The sequence below is a fragment of the Syngnathus acus genome, chromosome 1 (genome assembly GCF_901709675.1).
Source record: "Syngnathus acus chromosome 1, fSynAcu1.2, whole genome shotgun sequence".
Taxonomy (NCBI): domain Eukaryota; kingdom Metazoa; phylum Chordata; class Actinopteri; order Syngnathiformes; family Syngnathidae; genus Syngnathus; species Syngnathus acus.
Window position 1 is genome coordinate 712570 of NC_051087.1, and position 16379 is coordinate 728948.

At 46.5% G+C, this 16379-nt stretch overlaps 3 protein-coding genes across 4 annotated transcripts; all 3 read left to right on the top strand.

Moving 5' to 3' along the window:
* Nucleotides 1-155: 155 nt before the first annotated feature.
* On the top strand, nt 156-6420 carry LOC119124075. The gene is made up of 11 exons (XM_037253732.1): nt 156-203; nt 1595-1774; nt 2055-2203; nt 2772-2898; nt 3056-3155; nt 3380-3455; nt 3983-4104; nt 4547-4730; nt 4800-4893; nt 5023-5089; nt 5208-6420. Exons 3-11 carry the CDS (start codon nt 2110-2112, stop codon nt 6069-6071), a joined length of 1728 nt encoding a protein of 575 aa, XP_037109627.1. The 5' UTR covers nt 156-203; nt 1595-1774; nt 2055-2109; the 3' UTR covers nt 6072-6420.
* Nucleotides 6421-6559: 139 nt separating this feature from the next.
* Nucleotides 6560-9001, top strand: c1qtnf6b (C1q and TNF related 6b). Its single transcript, XM_037253786.1, has 3 exons — nt 6560-7029; nt 7729-7924; nt 8276-9001. The coding sequence occupies exons 2-3, from the start codon at nt 7744-7746 to the stop codon at nt 8821-8823; spliced, it is 729 nt and encodes a 242-aa protein (XP_037109681.1). The 5' UTR covers nt 6560-7029; nt 7729-7743; the 3' UTR covers nt 8824-9001.
* Nucleotides 9002-9311: 310 nt separating this feature from the next.
* Nucleotides 9312-16378, top strand: LOC119124099 (monocyte to macrophage differentiation factor 2-like). Of its 2 annotated transcripts, none has more exons than XM_037253780.1 (7): nt 9312-10300; nt 12472-12553; nt 12846-13006; nt 13114-13188; nt 13279-13380; nt 13466-13592; nt 13721-16378. In XM_037253780.1, the coding sequence occupies exons 1-7, from the start codon at nt 10119-10121 to the stop codon at nt 13922-13924; spliced, it is 933 nt and encodes a 310-aa protein (XP_037109675.1). In that variant the 5' UTR covers nt 9312-10118; the 3' UTR covers nt 13925-16378. The 2 variants fall into 2 exon arrangements, with proteins under 2 accessions (XP_037109675.1, XP_037109679.1); XM_037253784.1 differs by having other exon boundaries at nt 9316-10300; nt 13466-13535.
* The last annotated feature ends 1 nt before the right edge of the window (nt 16379 follows it).

The window sequence follows — 16379 nt, forward strand, 5'->3', positions numbered from 1 at the left end:
TTTGATTAGTTGTAGGTTAATTGTTTATTGTTGAACCTTTTTTTTTCCATTTGACAATAGGAAAAAGAAAATCCCATTGTGGGGGGGACAGCCGCTTGTGGGCGTGGTCATTATGGCGCCGCCCACTTTTCATCATCGCCCCTCCATCCCTCAGTGACTAATGGACATCATTTCAGTACTTCAATGTGAGCTCTGCTAAGTCGGTAAGTTTCCATAAGTTTCTTGACCTTTATAAGTTTCTATACTGTCAGAAGTGAAAGTTTCTATAGTATATATATTTGTTTATATACATAAGTGTTTTTTGAAAATACTCATTACAACATAAGACAAAGATATTGACATTCAAACATAATACTTAATCAAACTTTTGCAGATTTTTCTCTGTGTAGTATTGTAAATAATAAAGGACACGGGAACAAAAAACAGTCAAATGCTTTTATTGATTCTATTGGTTTTAATGAATCAGTCGATGAATCGGAAATTGATTTGCCCAAATTGGACTCGGCATCAGGCTGTAACAATGCGTAGTTGTCGGGCCCTGTCTTTTTATCATTGACTTTGTTTGAGCATTTTTATCATGCGCGTTCATTGACTTATGTTTGGACAACATTGCCTGGCCCTTGACGAAACACACGCTTGCTTGAAATAAGCAGAGATAAGAAAGAGCTTGTCGGCTGTCTCGTTGCTCCGTTTGGACTTTCCCCTCGCTCGCTCTTTCCCTCCATCGCTCGCTCGTTCGCTCGCTCGCGGTTAGCGTGAGCTGGAAACCGGCGTGAAGTTTAAGCGGCGCGGCCAACGTGACGCCACAGCAATTCACCACTTCCTGCCTCTGACTGACACGAAAGTGAGCGCTGCCTTTAAAGAAGGGAACAACAAACGAGAAGGTGTGACAACACTTTGTGGAAAACGACTACTAAAGTAGAGGTGTGCGTTGTGATTTGCCCTGTGATTTATTTATTATTATTATTATTTTATTCAGATATTGCTCAGGGCTCATATCTTCACGCCCCCCCCATGCTTAAGGTCAGAGGTGCTAGTGAGCGATGTGCGCCATCTAGTGGTGAACACTGTTATCACAACTTAAAACTGCTCAGCGAGAGGAAACAAAGCCCACAGATGTTTTTGGAGATTAAAAAGAAGCGAAGCTTTGCAAGCGCGATGTGGCCAGACAACACGGAGGAAGTGAGAGCGAGAGAAACGGCTCACTTTGAAAGTGGGAATCAAACCGGGAACACGTTGAAGGGCGGACTTGCGAGGCCGTGCGTGACTGCCGTGAAAGCAACGGCAGCCACTAATAGAACATACTGACCTGTTTTTTTTGGGTTTTTTTTTTTTACCTGAACCACAAAAACAATTAAATGTGGCTCGTGACTTCCGCTCAACAAAGGGAAACAAAACAAGCAAAAAGCATCCACGCCTAGAAAGTTAAGTTTTCACCACAATTGTAATCTCGCATTGGGTACAAAAGGCAGGCGGCACCTTCAGGGACTGTCTGAACATTTCGCTATCTGTTTGTCTGTACCCGCACAGAGCAGAGATCTATTTCGGTTGACTTTATTTTTAATGTCGGTCAAGACGACTTTTTTTTTTTTAGGTGGCGGCACCACACGCAAGTTTGCCGTTGCTTTCAGCGACCGCCTGCAAATCAATTGAGCGACTGTTCCATCCATCAATCCGTCCAACCATCGAGTTTGGTCAGACTCTGAAGAGGCTTGTCTTGTTCGCCATGACATCAGATGGAAAAAAATGGATGCTGCCGCTGCTTCCATGACAGGTCAGGCCTTAAAATGAGGGCATATTAGCGATGCTTCTTTTTTTCTCTCTTGGGATTAGGTCCACAATTATGGATATTTTAATTCTATTCTGTCATTTTGAATTGAATTTGGTTGTCATTGAACAGTTGTGCACTTTTTCAAATAGAAAGCCAATTGGTGTCATTTATTCCATCTGTTAAAAGAACTAAATCAAAGCACCTCACAGGTGAATCGCATTTCCACTTCTGTTTTTCCATGGTGTGTGCGTGCATGTGTGCGCGTGTGTGTGTGCGTGGCCAGATTGAAGAGGAGGAAGCAGTGAGTTCCACATCCCGCATCCGAAAGTGAGCCAAGCATGAGGAGCACTTTTGTTGTTGTCGTTCTTTTGTCGCTTGGGCTCGCTGCCGCCGCCTGCGGCAAACTAAATTGTTCCGAACACCAACACAGCAGTAAGTTGGAGCCTTTCTCTACTTGTCTTTGTTTGCATGAATCACAAATCAAAGGACGGTCGAGTTTACAACATTGCTGCTAAGATGAGTGTAACTGAGCCATCGTAACATTTAGCCCAGTTTCAAAACTCGAATGATAAAATTGGGCATGAATAAACATATGGAAATGAACACTTCTGAAAGATGAAATGTGACTTCAAAGTTGAACACAACTGAACTTAGTTAATAAAATCATTTAAGCAGCTGACACATTCTAGACAGTTTGAACATTATTTTTGTTTGGTGATTCTCTTGCATGCCACCAGGGGGAGCCCACACGCACGCACACTTTGGGGAACGTGCCAACGCTTTGGACTGTACAACCATTTTATTTTGTTTTGACTTGTTGGAAAGTCCATTTTTTTTTCTCATGTAAAGTATTTGTTAAGTGCAAGATTAAACATTAGAAAAAATACTACGGTCATTAAAAAGGACAACAGCAAAGGACATTTTGGCTGTAAACATTTTTAAAGCGTTTTCATCATATTTGTCAACAAAAATGTTGGATTAGAGTTTTTTGTCGTTTTAGGGCTGATCTGCTTCAACGACTACAATCGAACCATCACGTGCGTGTGGAACAGCTCGGACGCGCTTATGGGCGGCGGCAGCGGCGCGGCGTGCAGCCTCCACGCCCAAAGGATCAATCATTATTTGGAGTAAGGAACAAGCGTCTCCCCTTGGCGATGAAACGGCATTTTTGTACTTCATACAGAGCAGTCAAGAGTTACTTTGCAACCTCCAAGTGTGTAGGTTGCAAGTTCGGGCTTCAAGGTTTTCGCATGTTTTCAAGTCTTTGGCTCGTTGTGATTTCAGGCGACGCCGATACAAGTCCGAGTGTGTTCTTGGGCCGCCGGCCGCGCGGACGCCTTCCTCACTGCGGACGTGCTCGCTGGTCTTCAGCAGAGACTGCATTGTGAGTCGCGATACCGGCGGGGGGGTTGAAGATTGAAATGTGTTAAGAGGCTTCATTGAGACAAAAGTAGTGATTTGGTGCCATCGTGTGGCAACTTGGTTCTAAGGAAATATTGCTCAAGTGAGTTGAGCAGGTTCTTTTGAAACAAAAGGAGGGCTTGTTGCGCCTGGCTGCATTTGGAAGCAGTTAGGAAGCTTTGCATTGAAATGTGTCCTTGCGCTCAGTTTCAGTGCAACCACGTAGTGAAAGTCCACATCAACTGCTCTGACGTGGAGATGCGCTACAGGCCGGCCTGCCACGGTGAGTACGCCACGTCCAAAATATGTCATTGGTGCTCGAGCAGAGGCGTAGCCAGGAATTTTTCCAGTAGGGGCGCACGCCCACAGGAAGAAAAATCGAACATCACCCACGCCGTTCGCTGATCGCTAAAACAACGTCCGGGAGGCAAACGGTGAATGGATAACATCGCGCACATAGAATAGCGCAAGCACATTCGCGCAAGACCGAAAGAAAAAAACGGCATGAAAATGAAGAATCGAAAAAGCTCGATTTTTTTTTTTTTTTTTCAACCGGGGCGCAGGGAGTCCTAACCGGGGCGCCGCCCCGGCTTGGCTACGCCTCTGTGCTCGAGCTCAAGTGGCGATAATAATGGTCTTAGCGACTTTATGCTAGCTGCTACTATTCCCACTGACTTTTTGAGTGTTTTTATTATTTTTTAAGACTAATTTTCCTTCCAGTGCTAGCGACTTTATGCTAGCTGCTATTATTCCCACTGACTTTTTGAGCGTTTTATTTTATTTTTGTAACCAACCAACCTGGGTTTTCAGTGAAACTACCTCCTCCGGGCAAGCCTGAAATAAACCAGAGCAGCATTTCCTGGGCGATCGCCAATCAGCGCTGGTCGTACAACTTCCAGCTGGAGTGGAAGCTGGCGGGCGAGCCGTGGAATGTGTGTAACTGACTCACACGTTTGTCCCAACACACGTTCAAGTTGTTTATGACAAGCACTGTGCTACTGTACACTGCAAGAAGCTCAATTATATGAAACTTAATTGATACAAACTTTCATTGTCTTCAAAAATAAGACCTTATTTCGGTCATCTTTTTTTTCTAAAAAGAAATCTGACTTTATTCTGTAGATATTCTGCCTTTTGCGTTTCAAAATAACTTTTTATTTCAGTCCTGACTTTTTTCTTACAACTTTCATCTTGTTATTCCATTTTGTTGTTTTCTTTTGTTTTAAAAAAAAAAGTGCCCCCACAAGGCTCTGATATTTTCCCTCCCCTACAAATTAGTTTTTAATATGCTGCCTGTTTTCTTTCAAAATATACAAGCGTATTGTTGTCGTCTGGGCGAGTGTAAGCATCAAAAGAAACATCTGCCTCCACCAGGGGGCGTCAGTGCGCAGCGAGCCACGGTCCGAGCTGCGTTTGGAGCGGTTGAGGCGAGGGGCGGCGTACGAGGCGCGCCTTCGGGTGAGGCCTTCGGACGGGGAGATGGAGGGGCTGTGGAGCGACTGGAGCCCTGTCGTACGCTGGACGTCGGATGTGGGCAAGGACGCAGCGCCGCCTGCTGGTGGGTTGCACTTCTACACACTTGCGCTCCAAAAGTGAATTGATTCCAAAGTTGTCTTGTCGTTGTCAGTCTCCTTGCCGTTGGTTTTGGGGGTGACCATCTCAGGCACCACCTTTGCCGTCTTTCTGGCTCTTCTGCTCTTCAGGGCGGACAAGACCAACTGGTAGGCACTTCAACACGGTCTGCCATGGTGGGGCAAATACTTTTTGGAAGAAAACTATCATCATTTTAAAATTAATTACATTAAAAAAAATATATTTATTAATTAAAATGATCTATTTATTTATTTCAGGCTTTACGTCTTCAAGAAGATTCGAGGTCCACTGCTGCCAGACCCGGGAAAGTCCTTCCTGCACAACGTAGGTTTGCCCGAGCGAGAAGCGACTTCTGGATGGCTCCTCCGCCATCGATTCCCGCCACCTTGCGCAATAGGAAAAGACCTAAGAAATAAAGTCCCCGACTTCTGCTCTTTTCCAGAAGTGGGAAAGGCCTCCTTTCAGCATTGAGAACTTGCAGTTCTTCCTGCGACCTGTGGACATCCTTGCCGTGAGGGCCGCAGGAGGTGCGGACCCCGAAGCCCCCGGAGGTCCCGCAGATCGTGAAGATCCCAGAGACCCTCTGTACCCTGGAGGCTCCAGGGACCTTGATCATCCAAAAGCTCTTCTGGAGAAGATGATGATGATGATGAAGACCACCGCCGTTGGCTTTCCCCCCCTCATGGACTTCCAGCTGTGTCCTCCTCCCATTCCTGTAGCCTCACTCACTTTGGACAACCTGAAAGCGTGTGCGCCCGACGACCCCTACGGCCCCACGGGGGCTCTCGCGGACCAAGACCAGGACGGGCAGATGAAACTCCTCCTGGAAGCTCTCGGAGGGTTCTCCCGGGGCGGCGACGAGGTGACGCCAGTTATTTCAGACTATGAGAAGATCGAGAAGGTCCAGAGTGAACATTTAGAAGAGACGGGTGGTGAATGCCAAGGTGAAGGAGGATTTCCCTTTGAAGGGATTTCCCTCATAGACACCATTCAAGTGAGTTTGGACTACGAGCGCTTTCGGACGCTGGGCCACCACGACGGGCCCGAACTCCCCAGTTCCGATTCGGGCATCGGCGGCGTGGCCGAGGAGCACGGAGGCCCCGAGGAGAGCTTCGAGGACGAGGAGGAGCGAGCCCCCGTGGTCCACCGTCCTCCCGGGTGTGAGTCCCCTTTGGGCTTCCGTGGTCCAATTCTGGAGAGTCTCCAAGCTCTCATGCTGGATGCAACAGACTTGGATTATGGATCAGTGGAACCGTCCAGCGATGGTTATATGTCTCTTTGTCCTCAGGATCACGTCACAAGCTGAAGGACAGCCACATTTCTGGTGGGGACGTTTGAATGGGAGCGGGAACGTCAATCATTGAAGCGTTAATATGCTGAACAAATTCTCCCTGTGATTTTCCTCAATGTGCCGCTGCTGCTTCATTACATTTTTTTTCTTCTTCTTGACAGCCTGCAGATGGTTTCAATGAAGACAGTGAAAGTAGAGACAAGTGATATTTTCCACAGAAGCTGATGTGGAAAATAGGCCAAGACACGAGCGTGTTTTGCTAAGTACGGATTTATTTTTGGCTGGGGAAACGCTTTCTCTTATATAACTCGCTGACACACTTTAAAAAGTGCATTTCAAATGAAAATACATTAAGTGTAGTTACGAGGCTGCATTTTTCATATTTTTTTCTTTTTCCTCCTCTAAAAAAACAAAACAAAAAACGACAATAATGTTTTTAAGAAAACTGTTCCTATTTTCCCTGTCTTATCCTGTGGTCCGGGTGGTTTAGTGGTTAGACTGGGAGGAGGTTTTGAGAGGGTGCTCACCAAGTCCGGCAGGAAGTGGACAAGCAGCAAAACCATTACAGAAGAAAAAGAAAAAAAAAAACAGATTGCCTTCTTTTCCTCCTTGCACGGCTTAGTGTAAACAGCACGAGACAAAAATCAACGTTTGTGTGTGTGTGTGTGTGTCAGTCGAAGTTGAATGTATTTTGAATGTACTTTTTTTAAATGCCATTATTTTTTTTATTCCTTTATGAAATAGGATGATTATGATTTTTTTAAAAAAGAAAAGATTTGTGAATGAAGGCGTGAGAATGACGGTGGGAAGCTGGAAGAGCCTCCGCAATGGTTGTGTGCGTGTGCACGCGCATGAGCGTGTATTTGTGTGCGCGTAGGACAAAGAGGCTGAGACTTTGCTCTCAGTTGTTCCTCTTCGAAGTGGAGCGCCAGAACTCCTTTGTTCCCCCTCTTTTTCTTGGTGTGCTGAAAAGGTAAGACCCCCCCCCCCCTAAAAAGTCGTTTGTTGCGCGTGCATGTACACGTCTCTTATTTGGTGCACGCGAACGCGCGTGCGCGCTCTCGAGCGTAGGTGGGGGTTTTGCTCTGGCGTGTATACGTGGCCAAAGTGATGTTAGTTGATGCTAGCTTCGCGGGGGGGGGGGGGACGGGGGGGGATTGAAGCGGACGGTGACGTCACGCTTGTGCAGGCGAATGACTTGATTTGAATGGAACATCTGCACACTTTTCGTTCCAATGTGCTTGAATTATTTGAACTTCAAATACTGGGGGGGGGCAAAACACAAGCAAGTCGAAATACATATAGTTCATTTGTTTTTGAAACTATTTCTATGATGTATGAAACATCAATGATTGTCCATTTTATTTTGAAGCGGAATCATTATTTTTTCACTAAAACGGACTAATTGGTGCAGAAATGAAGCCAATGCGTCCATTCTTGTGTTTCTTTATGGAACACTAAATTGGGGTGTCTTTTGAAAACATGTGCATTCGCTTGAAATGGATCCGGCACATGGTTTGCGTTACGTAAGCCGACGGACAAACTGGAAAAACTATAAAGGACGGACGGAGGCCGGGAAATCCCACTCTGAGTCGGAAAGGATGTTTAGTCATTTGGTTGGTCCGGATGGTTTCATTGATGGAGGCAATGGCGACCCGGCTTGTGTCCGCAGGTGCGCTGGTCCAACATGAGGTCCCTTTTGAGCTTCCTGTTCCTGCTGCCGCTGGCGTGCTGCCTCCCGGCGCCGTCGCGGCCGGCGGGCTCGCGCTACTGCCGCCGATGCTGCGACCACCTGGATCCTCAGGCCTCGGCCCCCCACTACCGGCTCCCCGAGGTCCGCACCGTGGTCAACATGACCATCCTGAAAGGTAAGGGGCGGGCCAAAAGTGCCGCCGTTTTGATGGCGTCAAGCATAAAGCGAACGTGCCTTACAAAAACAACTTGGTTTGAGACCGAAACGATTGTTGGAACTATTTTGGGCCGGCCGCAAACTCACTGGAGCAGCGCAGCTCCATAAAGCGGAAGGAGGAGGAGGCGGGGCCCACATGGGGCATCCTGACAATTCCATCGAGTTGTTTTCCGTTGTGTTGAAACAAGAAACGTGAAGCCTGAAACGGTTTCTTGGGGTTCCGGGTTGCAGCTTCAATGGGGGCATAAAACAAAGGTCAAACGGTGACATTGATGGCAAATGAACATTTCCCCATTCTGCTTTGCCGCAGGCGATAAAGGCGACCGAGGGGACAAAGGCACGCCCGGCAAGCCCGGCGCCGAAGGCCTCTCGGGTCCGCCGGGACCGGCGGGCCCCCAGGGCAGCAAGGGCCAAGCGGGCGCCCCGGGGGACCCCTGCAAGAACCCGCGGTCCGCCTTCTCGGTGGGCCGCCGCAAGTCCCTGCACAGCGTGGACTACTACCAGCCGCTGGTGTTCGACACGGTATTCGTCAACCTGCACGAGCACTTCAACATGTTCAAGGGCAAGTTCTACTGCTACGTGGCCGGCGTCTACTTGTTCAACCTCAACGTCCATACCTGGAACTTCAAGGAGACTTACATGCACCTGATGCACAACCAGGAGCAGCAGGTCATCCTGTACGCACAGCCCAGCGAGCGCTCCATCATGCAGAGCCAGAGCGTCATGATGGACCTGCAGCTGGGCGACGAGGTCTGGGTGCGCCTCTACAAGCGCCAGCGCGACAACGCTGTCTACGGGGACGACGTGGACGTCTACATCACCTTCAATGGGTATCTGGTGGCCCCCGCCGGACAGTGAGACACCGCGAAGCTTAAATGGTCTTTCGTGATGACGTCATTGATCGATCAGATCGAATCTTTATATTAGATGCATTCTATTTTTTTGTTACATAGAAACGTTGTTGAAAAATTTATTAAAAAAAAATACAATGCGATTATTCAAAAGTCCACACAAAATACAAATGTCGCAAAAGCTATGAAATGTTTTTTTTCTTCCTTCAGACAATATTGTGTATTATTTATTGGTCCCGTCGTTCCGCTTTTCACCGCTAGAGAGCAATGTCGAGCCATTTGCTATGAAACGTGCGTCAAGATAACAAGCCATTTATAAGCTGAGGGCTTACGAAATGCCTTTCAATGCCATTTCAGACTTTTTAAAGAGGAGTCAAGCGAGTTTTGTTTATATTTAGTTTGGAGCAGAATGGGGTTCCGAACTCCGCACTCCATTTCACAAGGTGACGGTAATGCGCCTCATGTTGTTTGCCAAAGGCCATAAAACATAAGTAGAAGAAGAAAAAACATGGCTACGGCCGTAAACACAGCAATCGGGGCTAGCAAATCTTGGCGGAATGAAGTCATTAGTCGTATGTTTATCCTTTTTGCCCCCTGTGATTTGACTTTTATTCTAAATGCGTTCATGTTTTTGATCTGTTGTTTATTTATATTTTGTACACTTTGACTAAGTATTAATAATTCGGCGTTCGTTTTTTTATGGTCAACTCGCTATTCAATTCGAATTACCACCGATGCGATTATTATTGCGATTATTATGATTAGTAGTAGTAGTATTATTATTATTAGTATTATAGTATTATATTTTAGTCCTCGCACTTTTTTTGTCCCGCAATTCCTTCGAAAAAGTTATGCCCCATCCATTTTTAATGGCATACTCAACATTTACATCGCTCCTATTTGAAATTTACTTTTAACTCATTCGACCAACGACAGGAGAGCAAGCACAAGTGCAGTGCAAAAATTCAGATCGACTCTTGTTCAAATTTTTGCCAATCACATTGGGAAAAACTGGGGTAAGGTAGAGCGTTCACCGGGGAAGAAATTCAGCGCCATTTTTTTTTCTTTTCTTTTTTTTAAAATTGTTGTTATGGTAAAGAGAGGCCAGCAAAATCACCAACTTCACCCAAAGGACATTGCAGGCCAAATTTTGAAAACGCACATTATGAGATCGAATTGGTGCGTCACTTCTGCTGTTCCCGCCTTGGCCACCTGAGGGCAGCCTAAGACAGACTGAATAGCTGTCCACAGAGGCTTAGCTCGTGTCCAAAAATATGACGGTGGGATGCTCCTGGTGAGACGATGACGTGGGCCGTGACGTCACCAGAGCCCCCCATCCTCCTCCCATGCCTCCCCTCCTCCTCCTTCTTCCATCCGGCGGCATCGCCAAGCTCTCAGGCCGACAGGAGTGCACCGAAGGCGGCCGCCATCGTGTCCGTGCTGTCAACTGTTGATTACTGGCCGACGTCAATGACTCTTGGAAGGTAAGCGGACATCATTTGATTGGCTTGTTTTGGGGGAAGGGGGGGGGGGCTTTATTTCTCCATTGCTTGTCTTGACCATGTCGCCGAGCAACCGCTCCAGTGACAGATGATGAGAAGGAGCTGGCTGGCTGGCTGGCTGGCTGGCTGGCTCGAGGATGAGGAGAGAGCAAATGGTTGGATCAGCATTGAAAAACAAAAGTTGTTTCTCACACTTAGTGGCAAGGTTGACGGTATTTTACACTTTGTAGGCTTTCATGGTTGCTTTCATTATAAACAAATTGCGTTTCTATTAACAATGTCATTTTTATGAAATGCATCTCCATGGAAAAAAACAACGTACCAATGTAAACGTTTTAGCAATCTGAGTTGGATTACCAAATTAACATTTTGCATGGAACGTTAGTGATTATATATATATATATATATATATATATATATATATATATATATATATATATATATATAAAATATATATATGATGAATGATATTTTTACATTATTTGAATAAAAACAGTGACTCTCTCATTTAGACCTGTAACTAAAAGCTAAAAGGTAGGCCAAAAACACTAATCAAATATGGGATTGAATTAAAAAAATATATATTTCATGTCCATTACTTACGAAATAAACATTATTTTTATTTATTATTTTTATTATTATTTTGTTATTGTTTTATTATTTATTGAATTTAAAAAAATATATATTTCATGTCCATTACTCACAAAATGATTATTATTTGTCGGTCAATAGGATCCAGTGCTCCGAAACCACAAGCACTATTTGTATCATGAATAATACAAAGGGGCACCAAGTTGCTGCGTGCTTGTCAATAGTCTGTGTACCTAATGAAATGACCTGGCAAAAGCTCCACTTTCTCACCGCTAAGTGGGCTTGCTGGCGAGTCCTTGAGTCATCGTCATCCTTATCATCCTTATCATCATCATCCTCCTCATCACCACAATGCACGCGGCGTCCCCGGCTGACTGGCCCGTGGCCTGCTCATTAGCAGCCATCTTGATGGAGTGAGTGCTTAGCGGGGCTTGCCGAGGCGCTGCCACGCACGCACCCCCGCCCGATTTGAAGTCTTTTTTCGTTCCTTTTTGGGGGGGGGGGGGTAGCTTGTTTCTGGGCCAGGTCACTTTGTATTCACAAAAGCTGCCATGAAGTGGGAGAGACGCTGAGATGTGCTCGGAACGCATCAATCCAGATACCGAGATACTTTAAAAGCAGGCCTGAACCATCTGGGAAAATAAAGCAAGAGCAATTTATTTTTTTCGGGCAATAGTTTTGAATCAAGACAAGCAAAAGAAAAATTCTTTATGACAATCTGAGATTTATTAAGAATCAACGTTTGACAATGTTTGACATTTAGCCCGTGTGACACACGATTAACGTATAGCTTGAGCAATGAATGGAAAGTGACGCGACTAACAAGCTGAAGAACCAAAGGACGTTTAGTACGCCAGTGAAGACAAAAAGCGACATTGGCCACAAAGCACTTGCTTGAAATGATTGACGTGTTGGAGACGTCCAATTAAAGAAAAAAAAACGGAATAATAACGCTCATTTTGTTTATTGTAGACTGACCAATGACGAACATCTGCAGGCTCTTCATGTAACGTTTGACATGTCGCAGTAAAAAAAAAAAGTAATGTCTTATGAAAGCGACATGATCAGCCTCTGCGGATCCGCGTGCACGCGTGCGCGCGTGTCGACCATGTTTGCATCGTCTTGATTAAATGACGAGAAGCAGAAAGCAAGACGGAAGAAGAGAATGTTTTTTTTCCTCCCCTTTGCTGGGTGGTTACCATGGCGACGGTGACATCACTCTGCTTCCCGCCTCCTCTTGGCGCGCTTGTTTGGGCTTCCCTGCAAAAGATGCTCGGCGGTTCTTCCCCGTTGTCTCCGTCCTCTGCTGTTGCCTAGCAACGGCAGTCAGTCACGGCAACAAGCGCGCGCGACGGTCGCTAGGCAACAAGATTCAAGAAGGTGCCGTCTCTTTTCCAAAGCGCTTCGTCGCCTACGCGTGTTGACCTTTTTTTACATGCCGATGTTGTCGAAATGATTTTTATAATCGACATTTTGTTTTGCTTTCCTCTGTGTGTGTGTGTATGTGTGTGTGTGTGTGTGTGTATGGATTTCATGTGATTGTCGATTGTTCTTCTTTTCAGGTTTATGAACAAGCGTGTTCCTTCTAACAAGAGATACCAGCCCACGGACTACGAGCACGCAGCCAACTGCGCCACGCATGCGGTAAATGATAACTGCGGGCTGTAACTCACATGCCAAGGCAGCAGGTGGCAGTATAGCACAACTAAAATAAGTAGCTGCAAGTCAAACAGACGTCAATTCAGCTCAAACCAAACTTGAACAATTTGTGTGGACAGATATTTTTCTAAATAGACTCGCTCATTTATTTTTTAATGAAATATTCAATTGATCAAAAGTTGAATATTTGCTCGTTTTCAGTGCCACTTCTTTTCTCAAACAGTGCAGCCTTGACGCACAAGTTAAATTTGTTCCGTGACCATGCTTGTTATTCTAGTTATGGATCATTCCGAGCTTGCTGGGCAGCTCGCTGCTGCACCTCCAGTCGGAGGACCAATGGGAGCGCGTGTCGGCCTGGGTCTACGGAGCCGGACTCAGTTCGCTCTTCACGGTCTCAACGCTCTTCCACACCGTGGCCTGGAAGAAGAGCCACCTTCGGTACACGCGCGCGCAGCAAAAGAAAAGAAAAGAAAGAAAGAAAGCAGGCCACCCATGCCACAGAATGTGCAGCAACCGCTCGCGTGTGTGTTTGTGTTGCTGTTCAGGGACGTGGAGCAGTGTTTCCACATGTGTGACAGGATGGTGATCTACTTGTTCATCGCGGCCTCCTACGCCCCCTGGTGAGAGGCACGCGTCAGTGCGCGCGCGCGCACCAGGTAGGGCTTGCGGCCGGCTGGCTGGCTGGCTCGCTGACGCTTTGCACCCGGCAGGCTGAACCTGAGGGAGCTTGGACCTTGGGCGAGCCACATGCGCTGGCTGGTGTGGGTGATGGCGCTGTCAGGGACCACCTACGTCTTCTTCTTCCACGAGAGGTCCATCATCTATTTTTCTATTTTCATACTTTGATTGATTCTTTCAGTCTCATCAATTTCATGTTGTTCCTGGTATCTGCGGCAGGTACAAGATCGTGGAGCTGATCTGCTACACGGTGATGGGCCTCTTCCCTGCCTTGGTCATCCTCTCCATGGTGAGCGCTTCTATCATGACGGGCGTTCAATTCCATCGCGGCCAATTGATTGGACAGGTGCGCTTAATGTGGAACCAAATCAGTCCAATCCACCAATACGGTCAATCGAATCAATCGACGTGGACGCAAAGTCCAAATCAATTTCTGACGGCTTTCCCTTGTGGGGGTGTTGCGGGTCCACCCAGCCGGAGCAGGCGGGCCTGTGCGAGCTGCTGCTGGGCGGCGCCCTCTACTGCCTGGGCATGGTGTTCTTCAAGAGCGACGGCATCGTCCCCTTTGCCCACGCCATCTGGCATCTCTTTGTGGCCATGGGCGCCGCCGTGCACTACTACGCCATCTGGAAGTACCTCTACGCCCGGCCCGCCAACCCCGTGCGCACCTCCAGATGACGGACTCGGGGGGGGATGCCGACACCCGGGGGGGACGCCGCATGCGTGCGCGCGCATAGGTGGCGTCCGCCGTCTTTCCGCGTCAAATGTTTACATTCCGCCCAAGGAGGCGCTTCTCGCGGCGGTGCGAGGTGTGTTTGAAATCTCGACATCATTTATTTGAGTGGCTTATTTGGACTGGCTGCCATTATTTTGATCGTGTAAAACCAGGACTAATTTGAAAGACGACTAATTATGGGACACGTGAGCAATCGTGGACTTTTTTTTTTCTCTCTCTCCATTGCGGATTATTTTCCCGTGTCCTTTTCATTTCTGGTTTTAATCACGACTGACTGGCGAGAACCGATTCTGTTTTTCTTACCTTGGTTCAGGTTCTTGTGCTCGGTTTCCAGCGACCGAGACTAATTGCATGACATCTACTGCTTTTCTTTTTTACCTGTGTAGATTATTTCTGGTTGTTGATTTTAATTGCAAGGTGAGTGGCGAAGAGCTTTGAGGACCATTGTAGGAAACATCTCCATGAGGATTTATGGCAGATGTGACTTCTTAGTTTTACTATGTAGATGATTTTAGTGGTTGCTTATTGTGGCGTTCCAGTACTGTACGAAAAGCCCGACATGAGGTCATGCGGTAGATGTGATCAAATTCTGTGGATGATTTCGATTGGTTGTGCTTCCTTCTATTGTGTGGTTATCATGACTAAGTGGCAAGGAGAAATGGCATCCATTATTATGCTTTGTGGATGACTTTCATTTTTTGGTGCAATGTATCCATCCGTTTATCGTGACTACTTGATGGGGATCAATCAACTCTATAAGAATGATATCACTTGCCACAATGCGTGAGCGAATACTTTGTGTATTATTTCTAGACGTTGGCTTTTATATCTGTTGTGCAAAACGGCAACCAGGAGTGTGCCGTGACTGACGTTGTAAAGTACGAGACAATCTGATTAGTTGATGGATTAATTCTACTGGTTCTATTTATTCATCAATTGTTTCATTCATTTTGGGACACACCGGTGCTGAGTCTGACGTGTTATGGACTTTGTTCTTTTTTTGACTCGAGAATATTTCTAACTGGCAGTCAACCAATGGTGGCATGACAGACACGAGCGAGTGTGCCATTTTTTGGGGTGGTTGAGAGCCAGTGCACTTTGGCATTGCTGTCGTCTTTCGCTATTTCCAATACGAGAGCTTTGTACGTGCGAGTGTTTGTTGTTGCTGTCATTTTGCTTTTATGGCCATTTATGAATCGGCCATGATTGTTTTTAATATTACGACTCTATTTCTCTTCATCGAGCGTTTTTTCAGCTTGGCGCTTCTGCTCCCAATTGACCATGTGACAGTAGGTCACCTTTCATTTTTCTTACTTTTTGGTACAAATGGACACTGCCAGATGTCGTGTTCTTCTTACTGCCTGCCACAAGTGACGGCACGGGTCAAGAGCAAAAGTTTTAGAACACCGGGGCGATATGTGGGACAGATGTTTGCTCGAGGCGTTCTAAAACTTTGGACGTGCCGTTCACGCGCCGAATGTGAACGCAAAGCCAATCGACGTGTTTTTCAACAATCTCAGGTGTGTGCGTGTGCCGCCATCCGACTCGTGAATCTGCAGCCTCTGGTCTATGTTTACGCGTGACCCAACACACACACACACACACTTATTTGAATTGATTACGTGTGTGGGATAGCTCGGTCCGCTTTGACACAGCTTGCCTTTAATGTCACATTCCTAAAATGTTAATCAGAGAAAAATTGGGGTTAAGGATTAGGGATTAAGGTCGGGAGTTGGGATTGGGAGTAAAGGTCAGGATTTGCTTTTAGCACTTGGGGTTTTGCTCCTTTTGGCACACAAGTCACATTTTGTGGACTTGGAGTCAGTCTTTCTTATGCCCTCTTTGATTGAGAAAACGTTGGGGACAATTTGGGTCTTGCCGCAACTCCTCGTTTGTCTTTTGCGTCACTCACTCCGAGACATGACGTCACATCGACCATGTACGCTGTGTTTTGCCTCTGCTGTGTGTGACCGCGAAGCTGCTGACTTTTTGGTTCATTTTGTGTGTGTGTGTGTGCGTGCGTGCTGCTTCTGTGTTGTGACAGGCCGACGTGATGCTTTGCTCTTTTCTATCGCTCTTGTAATAAAACAACGTAAGGAGCTTTTTCACGCAGCGGCTCGCCACTTTGGTCAGCGTTGGGCTCATTAGAAGCGCTTTTATTTTATTATCGCAGCTAGAGACGCGCCAAGGAATGACGACTCAGCAGATTTGTATGCGACTACTCTCCGAATGTGATCGGGCGATGTAATTCAAAGGCGAACGAACACAAAGTGTTGAAAGCTTTGGTGCAGGCTTGTGCAATCTCTCTAATGTGTCCCATATCTCTACACGCAAAAGGAAGTGAAAATATCGACTTTGTCAACATTTCCAACTCATATTAAAACGGTCAAAATTGAT